The sequence below is a fragment of the Doryrhamphus excisus genome, chromosome 3 (assembly GCF_030265055.1).
Source record: "Doryrhamphus excisus isolate RoL2022-K1 chromosome 3, RoL_Dexc_1.0, whole genome shotgun sequence".
Classification (NCBI taxonomy): Eukaryota; Metazoa; Chordata; class Actinopteri; order Syngnathiformes; family Syngnathidae; genus Doryrhamphus; species Doryrhamphus excisus.
In genome coordinates, this window is record NC_080468.1 from 18,186,199 (window position 1) to 18,201,987 (window position 15,789).

Genomic DNA, 15,789 nt, shown 5'->3' on the forward strand with positions numbered 1-15,789 from the left:
TAGCTAGATAGCTAGATAGCTAGATAGCTTGATAGCTAGATAGCTAGATAGCTAGATAGCTAGATAGCTAGATAGCTTGATAGCTAGATAGCTAGATAGCTAGATAGCTAGATAGCTGGCCCTGACCCTTTCAGGGCATGTCTCTCGTCAGGACCAGCCCGTCAGACGCTGACTCGTTAGGCAGCGACCAATCCAGCGGCAGAGAGTCGCCAGAGGAGAGTACTCGCCCTGTAGCCACGCCCATGGAGGCCAAGCAGCAGAGGAAGCCGCCCAAAAACGGTCAGAGACAGGATGACACCATCGTAGAGATAACAGTAAAATAGCCATCACAATGGTTGACCTCTGACCCGCTTCCGCAGCGCCGTCAGGCGGTCCAGATGAGCTGTTGTCCTCATCCTCCATCTTTGAACACGTGGATCGTCTTTCTCGTGGCTCGTCTGACGGCGCGCGGCGTCCAGCTAGCAAGGTGCAGCTCATCGCCATGCAGCCGCGTCCGAGCCCGCCGTCGACCAAGCCCAGCCCCTCCCTCAGCGAAAAGGTCAACACAGAGGTGAGACGGGTGCGAATGACATCATCTCAGACGGGCGCTGACATCCTGGCGGTCCCGCAGGTGGCGCTGCGACACAAGTCGGAAATGGAGCACCATCGGAACAAACTCCGGCAGCGCGCCAAGAGGCGGGGCCAGTGTGAATTCCCGTCCATGGATGACATCATGGACGCTTTTGGAGACGGGCCGGTCCAGAGTGAGGTTGCTCAGCGTCTCTACAGCTCCGCCCACGACCACATGGACTGCATCCTACAGGGGGACACCCCGTCCCCTCCCAGGTCGGACTTGAGGTGAGCGGAATCCTTGTGGGCTTTTCTCTCCTTAGGAGTAAACCCGGGTGTGCTTGTGCAGAGGGAGGCGCTCTCCTCGGGGTCGGCGGGCTCAGCCGGGACCTGGAAGTCTTCCTGACACAGACCAGGATCGGCTGCTTGTGGACCAGGGTGCCACCTACAGGAAGTACCCAGGACTCAACAACGTGGCCTACATGGTGAGAGCAGTCGGCTTCCGACGAGGAACGCTTTCCTCATCTTTTCATCTCATCTTCCACAGTCTGATCCGGACCTGCCTCCGGACCACGGGAGCCCCTCTCCCACCGATGAGGTGTTTGACCCCGCCCCGGTCCCGCCCCCTTACATGCCACCGCAGCCGTCCATCGAGGAAGCCCGGCAGCAGATGCACTCCCTCCTGGACGACGCCTTTGCTCTGGTCTCTCCATCCTCGCAAGGCAGCGCCGGGTTGAGCGGTGTAAGCCCCGCCCTCCCCGGCCCATCCGCACAGGCCGGCCCCCTGGGAAGGCAGTGGGGGTCCTACCCGTCCGGCCCCTCCCACAGCCCCCTGTCCCCGGTGAGTCCCTTTGGCCTGCAGACGTTGGCCACCGCCTTTGACCTTTCCGCGTCTTCTCTCCTTCTTGCCACAGAGATACGCTGAGCTGGGAGTTTCTCCGACCTCCGCTCAGGGAGGCCAAGGTCATCTGCAAAGGTCAGTGGGTCATGACCTTGACACGCACGCCCACGCTGTTATTAAAGGAATCTTTGTGTGTTTTCCACAGGCAGGGTTCAGGAGGCTTTGTTTCCGCTGGAGACCAGCTGCAGGAGCCCCCGTACTCCAGCAGGGGGCAGTACAAAAAGCCGCCCTCATCCTCCAGACCCCGTCCCGTGGGGGGCAGCGCAGGTTCATACCGCTCGTCGTGTCGGGAAGGTTTGGCAATACCAGCTCAACTTGACCAAGTTTACCAACGTGTCCACCAGGTGTGCAGCTCCACCACCTGACCCAGGTGGGCTTGTCCAGCCAGATTGGCGCCTACCCCGGGGTGGGCCGCAGCGCCTCAGGTCCGACCAGCTCCTGTTGGCACCAACAGCACTCAGAGCAGGACCTCTCCAGACCCGGAGGCAGCAGGGAGAACGTAAACCTTCTGTCATGAATTTGGCGCTAACAAAGCTTTTACCTGCGGGAATAACGCTTCGGGAATAACGCTTGTGGAATAACACTTGTGGTGGAATAACACTTGTGGTGGAATAACACTTGTGTAATAACACTTCTGTTCTCCGCCACCCGACAGGTGCTGTCCTTTCCCGACTTCTCGTCGTCTCTTTTCCAGATGCCGAGCTCCTCGCTTCGGGATGTGTCAGCGCCACCGCTTCTTCTGACCTCGCCGACTCCAGAATATCTGCCCGAGGACGCCTCGCCCTCCGCTCTTAGCTCCGCCTCCTTGATCAAGGCCATCAGGGAGGAGCTTCGCCGCCTGGCGCAAAAACAGGCTGTGACCAGCTACCCTTAAGACCCGCTTTTGGCTGCCGAAGGACTAACTTGAAATAGGAGATCACCCCCAACCAAAAGCATTCCCTCCGGAAAGTTACAGGGTTCCATCTGTCCGTCAGTCGTCTTCGGCCTCAGCGTCCGTTCATCTCTCGTCTTTCTGAAGAAATCCTAAACCTTTGCGGTGGATTTGATCATCTTGGAGGGCTTGAGAAGTCTTCCCAAAAGGTTGCTGACGCTCGGAAGCGTTCTGGACGGGAATGTCAAGCGGACATCCTGACCTTCTGTGGTGCTACTCGTCAGTCTCTCGTCACGGATCACACATTGCCTTCCACACGTCCTGTCAGCCAGACCAGATGTCCGTCTTAAAAGCCAATCAGCGAGGCCTTGCTAGCGTAGTTTGGAGTTGTGACGCGTCAAAGAAGAAGACACATGTCCATCATGTTCCCAATGAGCACAATATTCCTGTTTCTATGGTGTATATAGAGTAAATATAGAACTCGGCGTTCCGGTCAAAGTGTTTATTTTCCAGAAAAAAGACCAGACTCCTGTCGTATGCTCGTACTCGTATCGTACTTACAAGGTTAGCATAGCCGCTCGCCGCTGTTCACGTGTTGAAGAACCTAGCGCTAATTGTTAGCTTGCGTATCATTGTGGTGAAGCACAGAGCCAGAGGACAGTTGACTTTGTGGAGGGAAACCGGTCCGGACCACGGACACAAGACCACCACGTCTGGTTCTCCCTGCTGATTGGCAGCTGTCTCTCTGACGTTGTGATGACGTCATTGCTCCTAGCCAGTCGATGTTTGTCTCTGCTACTTTACTTCATGTTAGCATGCTGCTGATGTTAGCATGTTGCTAAGAGAGATTTGATTTGCTTGGGGAAAAAAGACATCCGAAGGAAAAGGCAGACACTTTGTGATTGGACCGTTCACATGTCAGTTAAGCTGTGGGGGCGTGGTCGCAGGATCACATGGTGCTAATAATTGTTTCATGAGCTGATAACATTTGTTTTCTTGATTGTTATTTTCAACATCACCAGCATTAAAGACATGAGTTTAATGTACTTTTTAAAACTTCCTTTCATTCATTTGTGGACGATTGGAAACGTTTTAGGATGCAAGTTCACAGTCAACATGTATCGATGTTTCGGTGTCTCTCGCTTGTTCCCCTTGCTCGCACGCACGCACGCACGCACGCACGCAGGCACGCACATCCGGCCTTCAAAACAAGAGCTCAGTCTCCACATCCTGCCCAATTGTGATAACAAAACAAGGGCGTCATAAAACGTAGCTTACAATGACGCCCTTGTTCCGAAGTCAGCAAATGGTCGTCACTGCCACACTGGCTCCTCTCTCGGCTTCCGTACATACCTGCATAAAGCGGGTGTCGCCTTTCCACCCCCCCCCCCCGAGAAGCACTTCCGCGTTCACCTGACCGACAACGAGAACACAACACAAAGTCTATTTCGAGTTTTGAATTATTGCAGGATTTTAATGTGGACTTCCGGAGCCAAACGGAGGTAAATAAAAGCTTTGGTTGCCTAACTTCCTTAGGAAATCGAACACTGCTTTGCTTTGCAGGAAAAGTGCATACCAGACAAGAAATCCTTAAATATAGCCTTCATCTGCATCCTTTCTCCAACGTATAAATGGCTTCATCTTCTTTGCTTCGACTTTAATCATCCCAAATTGTATCGGGGGAGGAAATGTTGCACCTTTACAAAAAACATCCAACGATTCTCCTTTGAAAAGAAGAAAGACACAAAAAGAACAACTCGTACTCTCCGGAAGTGGCGAATGCGAAATAGGACACCTGTCGAAGGTTTGCGGCCAGAGCGGCTGAGTAGATGAACACATCATCTGACCGATTCCCTCCAGGATGACCGGCGGCATGAAGACCGAGCTGGTCAGCGCCATCTGCCTGCAGGAGGTGGAACTGTCGGACAGGCCGTCGGATTGCCGAGAGGACGTGACAAACCACGGTACGCGTGTTCCTCACGGTACGGCCAGCACGTGACCGAGGCGTGCCGATGCCGATGTCCCGCTCTGATGTTTATTTACAGCTGACACCTTCACGGTGGAGGATGCCGTGGAGCGCATCGGTTTTGGAAGATTCCACTTGCTGCTCTTCATCATCATGGGAAGCTCCAACGTAAGACACGCCGGCTCCGGGTCCGCCGCCGCCGCCGCAGTCAAATCACTGTCATCACAGCATCACAGCATCACACAGACCGCGTGTGCGCGTGTGTAGATTGTGGAGGCCATGGAGATCATGTTGCTGGCGGTGGCTTCCCCTGAGATTCGTTGTGAGTGGCGTCTGGATGACTGGCAGGTGGCGCTGGTGTCCACGGTGAGTACGCCGCATATTACCGTGCTGACATATTGGCATATTGACATATTAGCATCTTAGCATATTGACATCTTAGCATATTGACATCTTAGCATATTGACATCTTAGCATACTGACATCTTAGCATATTAGCATCTTAGCATACTGACATCTTAGCATACTGACATCTTAGCATCTTAGCATACTGACATCTTAGCATACAGACATCTTAGCATACTGACATATTAACATACTGACATCTTAGCATACTGACATCTTAGCATACTGACATATTAACATACTGACATCTTAGCATACTGACATCTTAGCATCTTAGCATACTGACATCGTACCATACTGACATCTTAGCATACTGACATCTTAGCATACTGACATCTTAGCATACTGACATATTAACATACTGACATCTTAGCATACTGACATCTTAGCATCTTAGCATACTGACATCGTACCATACTGACATCTTAGCATACAGACATATAAACATACTGACATCTTAGCATATTAGCATCTTAGCATACAGACATCTTAGCATACGGACATCTTAGCATACTGACATCTTAGCATATTGACTCTTAGCATACTGACATAATAGCATGTTGTTATTTTAGCATATTGACGTACGTATTTGCATTTTGACATATGACTATATTAGCATAGTGGCATCTTAGCATAGAGACATATTAGCATAGTGACATATTAGCATATTGACATCTTAACATACTGACATGATAGCATGTTGTCATGTTAGCATATTGACACCTTAGCATTGTGACATAATAGCATATTGTCATATGAGCGTATTGGCATCTTAGCATACGGACTTAGCATATTAGCATATTGACAGATGTGTTGCTCGTACGTCATCTACTTCGGTGTTTCCAGATGGTGTTTTTGGGCTTCATGGTGTGCGGCGTCCTCAGCGGATTCGTGGCTGACAAATATGGCCGCTGGAAGGTTCCCGCACTTTGAAAAGTGGACGAGCCCAAAAAGCAAAGACGAGATGTTTGTCTGCTGCTCTTCAGGTTGTGTTTGGAGGCTTCGTGTGGAGCGCCTACTTCTCCCTCCTCACCTCCTTCGCTCCGTCCTACCCTTGGTTCATCTTCCTGCGCAGCATGGTGGGCTGCGGCGTGGCGGGAGTGTCGCAGGGGTGAGACGTGCACACGCACGCACGCACACACGCACACGCACACGCACACGCACACGCACACGCACACTGACATGCTCCCCTGCAGGTTTGTGTTGAAGACGGAGTTCATCCCAGCCAAATATCGGGGCGTCCTGCTGCCTTTGGCCTCTGTGAGTCCCGCACAGGAAGCTCAGCTCCTCATCATGGCCGACGTCACATGGTCGCTTTGCGTGCTCAGGTCTTCTGGATGATTGGGTCCATGCTCATCATCATACTGGGAATGCTGGTGGTCCCCACACTGGGATGGAGATGGATGATCCGCATCTCTGTGGCCCCGAGCATCATCCTCATCTTCCTCTTCAAGGTGCTCTCGTCCACCTGTCCTTACCTGTCCCCATCAGCACCCCCCTGTCCTCCCCGTTCCCTCCTTTTTCCACCTGCCCCCCCCCCCCCCCCCCCCCCCGCGCTCTCCCCTCCTATCCTCACCGGTGCCCTTTTGGACAGGTGGGGGTCCCCGCCTCTCCCTGCTGTCTCCACCTGTCCTCTTGTGACTTCACCTGTCCCCGCATGCCCCCATACCCCCTCCTGTCCCCGCATGCCCCCATACCCCCTCCTGTCCCCGCATGCCCCCATGCCCCCTCCTGTCCCCACGTGCCCCCTCCTGTCCCCACGTGCCCCCTCCTGTCCCCTCCTGTCCCCTCCACTGTGAAATAAGATCCCAATGAAGAGTTGCTGTTCTGGAAGAGCAAACGTTCCTTTTCCATGTTCAGTTCATTCCGGAGTCGGCTCGCTTCAACGTGTCGGCAGGGAACGTTCAGGCCGCCGTGGACACGCTCAACCGGATCGCCAGGATGAACAAAGCGTCTCTTCCGCCAGGATGTCTGGTGGAGCCCGTGGTGGTGCGTTCAGTGTCCCCTCCAGTGAAAGCTGGCCCGGGTTCTGAGGGTTCTGTTGCTGTTTCAGGAGAAGAGGGGCAACTGGAGGGTTCTGCTCAGTTCCACGTTCAGGAGGACATCCTTGCTGCTCTGGTATTCATGGTAACGTGTCCGCTGCCGGTGTCCCAGCACGCCACGCGCTTGCTTAAAAACATGGCCGCCATGTGGTCTTTTCCTGTTGCAGGTTTGTGGCGTCCTTCACGTACTACGGGTCGGTGCTGAGCAGCTCCGAGCTTCTGGAGAAGAACCTGCTGTGCGTGACGGACGGCAACCACGAGCATCGGGTCAAACACCGCCCTGAGGACGGACGCTGTTACTGCATCCCCTTCGCCTCCAGCGACTACCGCACGCTCCTCATCAGCTGCCTGGGGGAGGTCGCACGTGAGTCCCGGACCAGAGACCTGTCCCACCAGTCCCTCCAAGAACCATCTCTTTGTCCTCATGTCCTCCCAGTTGTTCCACTGAACATCTGCCTGCTCAACGTCTTTGGGCGGAAAAGGAGTTTGATGGTCTTGCAGCTGATGGCGGCCATGTTCTTCCTGATGCTCAACATCTGCACCACCATGTAAGAACATTCAAACTGGATCCGCTTCACTGGGTCCGCTTACGCCAGGTCACATAGATCTCCTTTGCTGGGTCCAGATAGACCTGCTCCACGTAGACCAGATCCTCATAGATCTGGTGCGCGTGTAGACCAGGTCCACGTAGACCAGGTCCACACAGAAGTGAGGAGGTGATGCTTTGTTTTCAGGTTTGGTTTCACCGTTGTGTTGTTCCTCCTGCGTTCCGTGGTGTCCATGAACTTCAACGTGGTTTATATCTACACGGCTGAGGTACTGCGTGTGTGATCCTCGCTGGTCTTATGGATCAGGTTCTAGGCGCTTATGTGGTTCTGGTCTTTCAGGTGTATCCGACTGTGGTGCGTTCGCTGGGCTTGGGTTTTTCCACGTCGTTCAGTCGTATCGGAGGGATGATCGCTCCTTTCATTGCTCAGGTGTGTAGGTGGTTCTCCAGGTGGTTCTCCAGGTGGTTCTCCAGGTGGTACTCCAGGTGGTTTTCCTGGTGATTCTCCAGGTGGTTCTCCAGGTGGTTTTCCTGGTGATTCTCCTGGTGGTTCTCCAGGTGGTTCTCCAGGTGGTTCTGTGTGTGTGAGACGTTCCTCTGTCGCTACTTCAGGTGCTCATGTCCCAGTCGGTGATCCTGGCGCTGAGTCCGTTCGCCGTGGCGTGCACGCTGTGTGCGGTGGGAAGCTTCCTGTTGCCCATAGAAACTAAAGGCCGGGCTCTGCTGGTGAGACCGGACTTTGCGTCCGACCGAGGTTCGATTCCATCATCACAATCTGCTCTTTCCCCTTTTCCAGCAAATCTCCTGACGCCTTCACTGACCAATATTCCACTCCGTTTTTTGGAAGGTGAAATACATGACAGCCATTGGGCGTGTCCAGGTGCCTTTTTAAATCAAGTTTTTTATACTTACACTAGGGCTGTCAATCCATTCAGATATCTGATGAATGGCATTTTGTCCCCAGTTAACTCCCAATGAATGACATTTGATGGCAGATGGAAATAATATCTGTAATGAGTCGGGAAATCTCTTGGTGGTAAAGGATTCCATGTGCAACTCCAAGGATAATGACATCAAATGTTATGTCAAGGATATCAATGTGGGAACTATGGGCCATTATTTACAACAATACAGTCAGCAAGCATACTTTTGGATCACTGTTTATTCATGCTTTATTATTAGCATATTAGCTCTTAAACTCGCCCGCAAACGTTCAGCAGATACAAAATGTGAGGGAGTGAGACCTCTCACTTTATTTATGATACCGCTTTTAAATTCTAAATGTTTGTGTTTCTAAAAAAGCCCATTTAGGAACATTCGGAAAGGATTCTTATGAAAGATTTGCCTCAATGCACCTTTCCTTCATCAAACGTACTCAGGAAAATAGTAACACCACAATAGTCAGAAAATACTACATTCATAATACATCAAATAGTCAGAAAATACTACATTCATAATACATCAAATAGTCAGAAAATACTACATTCATAATACATCAAATAGTCAGAAAATACTACATTCATAATACATCAAATAGTCAGAAAATACTACATTCATAATACATCAAATAGTCAGAAAATACTACATTCATAATACATCAAATAGTCATAATACATTCATAATACATCAAATAGTCAGAATACATTCATAATACATCAAATAGTCAGAATACATTCATAATACATCAAATAGTCAGAATACATTCATAATACATCAAATAGTCAGAATACATTCATAATACATCAAATAGTCAGAATACATTCATAATACATCAAATAGTCATAAAACATTTCATACTCATTGCAAACCTAATGTATGTTCATTTCTCTTTTAAAACGGTGCCGGTCATTGAACGCACCGCTGCACTGATCTCTGATGCCCAGAGGGCAGCAGCTCCGCAGGGGGCGCTGTCTGGTGGTACCAGGAAGAAGATGAAGGCAACCCGTGGCTCATCTGCAGGCTTTAAGCTCCTCAGACCGGATTACTGTCTGCCCACTGGCCCCGCCCCCTGCCAGTCACCCGTGTGTGTGTGATTAGCGGATTTAAGGACGGGACGAGCGCCTGTCGAAGGCGCAGCCGAGCGTTCTTGACTCCTGGTGAATGGTAAAAGGGAAGGAGCCAGGGTGTTGTGATGCCTTCAGGAAGCAATGGAATACGTGTGATTCCGAGGGTTTTAGGAGAGGCGGAGCTTCGTCAGGGCTCATTGGCGGGGGCGTAGGACGTGAGCAAACAGGAGGAAGACTTCATAATCTCGGAGAGGTCAAAGCTACGGAAGCCTCAGGAGGTCCCACTCCCACGGTGCTCATCCGCCTGGCCATGAGAAACGAGAATTCCTACCCAGAATGCCGAGCTCAGGAGCTGTTTGACGCCTTCGTGTCAGCGTCTACCTGCAGGGCGGCGCTGCACTCCTTCTTCCAGATGTGCCAGCACCTTCAGCTGGACCGCAGCCGGGCCGAGCGTCCTCTTTACCGAACCCTCAAACGCCGCCTCAGCTACTGGAGGGCCAACGCTCTTTGGGCCAAACTGGACCGCCGAGCTTCCCAGGAAGAGTACCTGCAGAACCAAGCCTGCCGCGATGCCACGGTACCGCCCACTCAAAATCCGCCTTTTAAGGATGCGGCCCGTGTGACCTCCGGGCTGCCCTCTGATTGGTCAGTGTGCCGTCATCGGGGCCGGACCGTGCGGCCTGCGGACGGCGGTGGAGCTGAGCTTCATGGGCGCTCGGGTGGTGGTGCTGGAGAAGAGGGACTCGTTCTCCAGGAACAACGTGCTCCACCTTTGGCCTTTCACCATCCACGACCTCCGCAGCCTCGGTGCCAAAAAGTTCTACGGAAAGTTCTGCGCCGGCTCCATCGACCACATCAGTGAGCGCTTTGTTGCGTCGGCGAGTCCGAGTGGGCGGAGTCGAGTGTTCTGTCTCCCCAGGTATCCGGCAGCTCCAGCTGGTTCTGCTGAAGGTGGCTCTGCTGCTCGGGGTGGAAGTTCACGTCAACGTGGAGTTCAAACGTGTGGTGGAACCGCCGGCCGACCGACACGGTGAGTCTTGGCTTGCGTCTCCACCCGTCCTCGTGTTTCCACGTCCCGTCTGTCTCCTCAGAGGTGGGCTGGACAATGGAGGCGTGGCCAAAGTGTCATCCTGTCAATCGGCTGCAGTTCCACGTCATCGTCGGAGCGGACGGTCGCAGGAACACGTTGCCAGGTGTGTTGACAATGTCGTCTGACCGACGGACGCCGTGTGACTCCGCCGGTCACCCTGCCGTCCAGGCGACTCGGCGGGTGACGGGACTTTTCGGGCGACCATCCGTGTCCTCGCAGGTTTTCGGCGTAAAGAGTTCCGCGGTAGACTGGCCATCGCCATCACGGCCAATTTTAAGAAGGGAAACAGCCGCGCCGAAGCCAAAGTGGAGGAGATCAGCGGCGTGGCGTCCATCTTCAACCAGAGGTTCTTCCGGGACCTGCGACAGGAAACGGGTAAGAACTTTGACTCGCCCACCGCAGGACGCCTCTTCCCATCTTGGCACCTTTCAGGCATCGACCTGGAGAACATCGTCTACTACAAAGACGACACGCACTACTTTGTCATGACGGCCAAGAAGCACAGCCTGCTGGACAAACGCGTCATCTTACAGGTAGACGTCTCCACGCCGGGACCCTCGTCTTCATCATCTCTCATATCTTCTCATCTTCTCATCGCATGTCTTCCCTACTCTCTCATCTCATCTTTCCTGTCTTCCTGTCATCCCATATTTCTCATCTCGTGTCTCTTCCTCTCGTCTCATCTCATCTGGTGCCCCTATCTCATTTCTCATAACTCATCCTCTTATTTAATCAATCATCTCATATTTCTTCCTCTCATCTGAAGTTTCATCTGCGAGTCTCATGTTCCTCATATGAGACTCGTACCTGACATCTCTCGTATTGCTTCTCATGTCTCTCATATCGTAGCTCTCGCCCTCTCATTTCTCAGAACTCATGTTGTCATTTAGCATCTCATGTCTCTCATCGTCTCATTCATTCACGTCTCATGTGTCATCTCGTACGTCTCATATTTCTCAAATCGCATCGCATGTCTCATTCTTTCATCTCGTACGTCTCATATTTCTCAAATCGCATCGCATGTCTCATTCTTTCATCTCGTACGTCTCATATTGCTCATAACTCTCATGTCTCTCATATCTTATATCATATCTCCCCCTCTCATCGGACAGTTCTCATACAGCCATACTTTTTTCCAAAACAATATCATAACGAGCAGATCCCCAGTATGGATCCAAAGATCCCCAGTATGGATCCAAAGATCCCCAGTATGGATCCAAAGATCCCCAGTATGGATCCAAAGATCCCCAGTATGGATCCAAAGATCCCCAGTATGGATCCAAAGATCCCCAGTATGGATCCGAAGATCCCCAGTATGGATCCGAAGATCCCCAGTATGGATCCGAAGATCCCCAGTATGGATCCAAAGATCCCCAGTATGGATCCAAAGATCCCCAGTATGGATCCAAAGATCCCCAGTATGGATCCAAAGATCCCCAGTATGGATCCAAAGATCCCCAGTATGGATCCAAAGATCCCCAGTATGGATCCCAGGGTGCCATCGATGTCTTTGTTGTGTTGCTATTGTTTCGTTGTTCACTTCATTTGAGTGGTTAGCGCACAGGCCACACAGCTAGGAGACCCGAGTTCAATTCCACCCTCGGCCATCTGTGTGTGAAGGTTGCATGTTCTCCTCCCACATTCCTCTCCGTGCCCCCCCCCCCCATCCCAAAACATGCTAGGTTAATTAGCCACTCCAAATTGTCCATAGGTATGAATGTGAGTGTGAATGGTTGTTTGTCTATATGTGCCCTGTGATTGGCTGGCCACCAGTCCAGGGTGGACCCCGCCTCTCGCCCCAAGACAGCTGGGATAGGCTCCAGCACCCTGCGACCCTGGTGAGGATAAGCGGTAGAAAATGAATGAATGAATGGAAATATGATATGATAATATGATAATATGATAATATGATAATATGATAATATGATGATATGATAATATGATAATATGATAATATGATGATATGATAATATGATTATATGATAATATGATTATATGATAATATGATAATATGATAATATGATAATATGATATGATATGATGATATGATAATATGATGATATGATTATATGATGATATGATGATATGATGATATGATGATATGATGATATGATGATATGATAATATGATAATATGATAATATGATAATATGATATGATGATATGATGATATGATGATATGATGATATGATATGATAGAGTATAATAATAATAATAGGCTGTAGGTCAACAAATCATCACGATCATGAAAAGTCCAAAGTACCATGATTGGCCGTCCCGGTCCTGCGGTTTTTTGGTGTTGGATGGATGCTAAGGTTTTGGGTTTTGGGTGGGCTGTTAAAAGTGGACTTTGTGAAGAGGTCGGGTCTGGCTTCCTGAAGGTTTGGTGGAGGTCTTGGCCTACCGATGACGCGTTTGCTCTTCCAGGACTTTGCAGACACCGAGTTGCTTCTCGCTCGGACTAACGTGGACCAGAGCGCCTTGCAGGCCTTCGCCCGCGCGGCGGCCGATTTCTCCACCAACGGCCAGCTTCCGTCTTTGGAGTTCGCCATCAACCACTACGGCCAAGCGGACGTGGCCATGTTCGACTTCACCTCCATGTACGCGGCAGAGAACGCCGCCATGGTGCGGTGTCGCCGTGGACACCAGCTGCTGGTGGCGCTGGTGGGAGACAGCTTGCTGGAGGTGAGACACGTTGCCTTCAAAATGGCGGCCGCCGTTGGAGACGGATGTCCGTGTCTCTCCAGCCCTTCTGGCCCATGGGCACGGGCGTGGCTCGAGGCTTCCTGGCTGCTCTTGACGCGTCTTGGATGATTCGCCGATGGTGTCGAGGAGATCCCCCGTTGGACCTTCTTGCAGAGAGGTGACCTGTCTGTCCTACTTCCTGTCCATTTGTCCGTCTCACTGCCTGTCTGTGTGTCCAGAGAGAGCGTGTACCGTTTGCTGGCTCAGACCACACCGGAGAACATGCAGAAGAACTTTTCTTCCTACTCTTTGGACCCGTTCAGCAGATACCTCAACATCTGTCTGAGCGTCACGCCCACTCAGGTACCTGCCTTGGAAAGGCATCACGCATGTAGACCGGATAACGTCGTCACGTACCTCTGCAGGTCAGACACTTGGTTGACACGGGAGAGGAGGTGGGGCCAGACCCTCAATTAGATGACATCGCCGGCCTGTCGCCGTGGAGACCAGGTGAGATGACCTGCCTTGTCTCCGTCGGTCTTCCTCAAGTGGACTGGTTGCAGTGCTGTGCTGTGTCGGCCCAGAGTCCAATCAGCTGCTGATGTGGTGTCGGGAGCAGACGCGAGGTTACCCTGGTGTTGCCATTAGCAACCTGACCACCTCATGGAAGAGCGGCGTGGCTTTGTGTGCGCTGCTTCACCGCTACAGACCTGACCTCATGTAAGAACCTTTCCCCCGCATCTCTTTGCACAATTTCCTCAGAAGGAAGCGTTGTCCACCAATAGCGCCTCGTTCATCCTGTGGAACCTTGATATCGCAGAGTGCTCCATGGTCTTCAGGATTGGTTTTAAACTCCTCCAGAGCCGTGCTTAAGGCAGCATTATCTTCCAACAATGTCCTGATATCATCCTGTAGAACCTTGATATCATGGCAGAATGCTCCATGGTCTTCAGTATTGGTTTTAAACTCCTCCAGAGCCGAGCTTAAGGCAGCATTATCTTCCAACAATGTCCTGATATCATCCTGTAGAACCTTGATATCGCAGAGTGCTCCATGGTCTTCAGGATTGGTTTTAAACTCCTCCAGAGCCGAGCTTAAGGCAGCATTATCTTCCAACAATGTCCTGATATCATCCTGTAGAACCTCGATATCATGGCATAATGCTCCATGGTCTTCAGGATTGGTTTTAAACTCCTCCAGAGCCGAGCTTAAGGCAGCATTATCTTCCAACAATGTCCTGATATCATCCTGTGGAACCTTGATATCATGGCAGAATGCTCCATGGTCTTCAGGATTGTGGGATTGTAAAGCAAAACGGATGAGATCCAAAAAGGTGAAGTGAAAGTGAAGACGTGTAAAGTTAACGATTGTTGTCGTCGACAGAGACTTTGACACCATCGACCCGACGGCGAAGGAGGAAAACATTCGCTTGGCCTTTGAGGTGTCGGAACGAGCGTTTGGGATATCTCCCCTCATGACGGTGGAGGAGATGTCCTCTGAAGGAGAACCGGACTCTCTGTCCATGGTCATGTACCTCAGCCAGTTCTACCAGCTGTTGCCAGATGCCCCGCCCACTTTGGGTGCCACAAGCCACGCCTCCTCAGTCCAAACTTTCAGGAAAATGTTGTGTTCAGGGTCCTTCAAGGTCCGTGTTGTTTTTGTTGCATTCAGGGTCATTGTCCCAGAGTTCAGAGGTCAGAGCTGCCCTGGTCACCCCCGGCCCGGTTCACCAGTTCAGACACCATCCGTCACGTCGAAGGTCAAAGGTCTGTTTGGACGTGATGTGTTCACGTTCATCAGGAGACCAGAAGACGACGTGTGGATGAAGGTGGGACCGTTCATCTTCTTTCCTTTGCAGTCATGTGACGCCGCCGGCGAGCACCTGGTCGGCAGCTCCAAGGTGCGTTTGATGGCAGACCAGCTGCAGGCCAAACTTGACCAGAACCGGGACCAGAAGGAGGATGCTCCTCCTTCTCAGGTCAGTCTCTGATGACAGCCCACCTGTCTGATGGCGTAGCACAGGTCAAGGTCAAGTTCACTGGTCAAGGTCAAGTATTGATAGAGCACGTTTCCAACGGCTAACTGCCCAAATGCCGTAGCCAAGAAAGGACCAAACACATGTGCCGAATAATCAGTCAAAGTCAAAAGTGTCCAGAAGAATAACTAAAAAATACATCATAATAATAATAATAATAATAAGACACCAATAAATAACGTGACCAATGGAATATCCACGAGGGCTTCCAATCTGCTTTTCGTAAATTTCACTCCACGGAAACTACGTTATCGAAAGTGTCCAGTGACATTTCGATGTCTGCCGATTCAGGGAACTCCGTCTTGGTCCTTCCGGATTTGTCGTCAGACTTTGACTCGGTGGACCACGGCATTCTGTTGGGAAGGCCGGAAAGATTTTCACATTTTGGTCCTCACTTTTGGAGCACTTTAAAATTTATGTTTGTGACCCGATCCTGCCCCACACCCCTGCTGGGTCACTCAGGTCTGTGGACCAGAACCTACTGACAGTTCCACGTACCTGTTTCCAGACCAGAGGGGACCGATCCTTCCAGGCTGTTGCTCCTCGACTTTGGGATGATCTTCCTCTCTCTGCGCTCATTCCACCCTGGCCATGTTTTTAAAAGCCAACTTATGGTTTTTATTCCGTCAGGCTTCCTGATCTTAAGATATGCCTTAAGATATGCCTAAGATATGCCTTATGATATGCCTTAAG

The 15,789-nt window shown here is 51.2% G+C and overlaps 3 protein-coding genes across 20 annotated transcripts in view; all 3 read left to right on the forward strand.

Moving 5' to 3' along the window:
• The window catches only part of LOC131125667 (UPF0606 protein KIAA1549-like), a 9,195-nt gene extending 5,828 nt beyond the window's left edge, over positions 1–3,367 (forward strand). For 4 of the 6 annotated variants that reach the window (XM_058067415.1, XM_058067414.1, XM_058067418.1 and 1 more), the window contains 8 exons: positions 152–279; positions 360–837; positions 899–1,034; positions 1,097–1,390; positions 1,464–1,525; positions 1,596–1,717; positions 1,795–1,949; positions 2,106–3,367. In XM_058067415.1, the coding sequence (XP_057923398.1) occupies positions 152–279; positions 360–837; positions 899–1,034; positions 1,097–1,390; positions 1,464–1,525; positions 1,596–1,717; positions 1,795–1,949; positions 2,106–2,324 (1,594 nt within the window). In that variant the 3' untranslated portion in view covers positions 2,325–3,367. The remainder of the gene's footprint in view (positions 1–151; positions 280–359; positions 838–898; positions 1,035–1,096; positions 1,391–1,463; positions 1,526–1,595; positions 1,718–1,794; positions 1,950–2,105) is intronic. The other 2 variants (XM_058067419.1, XM_058067417.1) reach the window with 2 other exon arrangements.
• A 287-nt stretch (positions 3,368–3,654) lies between these two features.
• Positions 3,655–8,418, forward strand: svopl (SVOP-like). Of its 3 annotated transcripts, none has more exons than XM_058069231.1 (16): positions 3,655–3,823; positions 4,182–4,285; positions 4,367–4,455; positions 4,555–4,653; positions 5,539–5,610; positions 5,679–5,803; positions 5,889–5,952; positions 6,021–6,146; positions 6,553–6,681; positions 6,746–6,810; positions 6,902–7,098; positions 7,171–7,282; positions 7,469–7,550; positions 7,622–7,711; positions 7,894–8,007; positions 8,078–8,418. In XM_058069231.1, exons 1-16 carry the CDS (start codon positions 3,798–3,800, stop codon positions 8,087–8,089), a joined length of 1,506 nt encoding a protein of 501 aa, XP_057925214.1. In that variant the 5' UTR covers positions 3,655–3,797; the 3' UTR covers positions 8,090–8,418. The 3 variants fall into 3 exon arrangements, with proteins under 3 accessions (XP_057925214.1, XP_057925213.1, XP_057925215.1); XM_058069230.1 differs by having other exon boundaries at positions 3,661–3,823; positions 6,746–6,819; positions 8,078–8,412; XM_058069232.1 differs by having other exon boundaries at positions 3,704–3,823; positions 3,885–4,285; positions 6,746–6,819; positions 8,078–8,412.
• A 665-nt stretch (positions 8,419–9,083) lies between these two features.
• Positions 9,084–15,789, forward strand: part of LOC131126556 (F-actin-monooxygenase MICAL3-like) — a 22,052-nt gene continuing 15,346 nt past the window's right edge. For 6 of the 11 annotated variants that reach the window (XR_009129200.1, XM_058069214.1, XM_058069218.1 and 3 more), the window contains exons 1-11: positions 9,087–9,864; positions 9,938–10,145; positions 10,207–10,317; positions 10,379–10,480; positions 10,597–10,910; positions 12,804–13,061; positions 13,124–13,239; positions 13,301–13,424; positions 13,487–13,571; positions 13,646–13,781; positions 14,445–15,039. Coding sequence is in view for 10 of the 11 variants with exons in the window: in XM_058069214.1 (XP_057925197.1) it covers positions 9,382–9,864; positions 9,938–10,145; positions 10,207–10,317; positions 10,379–10,480; positions 10,597–10,910; positions 12,804–13,061; positions 13,124–13,239; positions 13,301–13,424; positions 13,487–13,571; positions 13,646–13,781; positions 14,445–15,039 (2,532 nt within the window). In the remaining variant the exon portion in view is untranslated. Of the gene's footprint in view, positions 9,865–9,937; positions 10,146–10,206; positions 10,318–10,378; positions 10,481–10,596; positions 10,911–12,803; positions 13,062–13,123; positions 13,240–13,300; positions 13,425–13,486; positions 13,572–13,645; positions 13,782–14,444; positions 15,040–15,789 lie in introns of all 11 variants that reach the window. The other 5 variants (XM_058069216.1, XM_058069215.1, XM_058069222.1 and 2 more) reach the window with 4 other exon arrangements.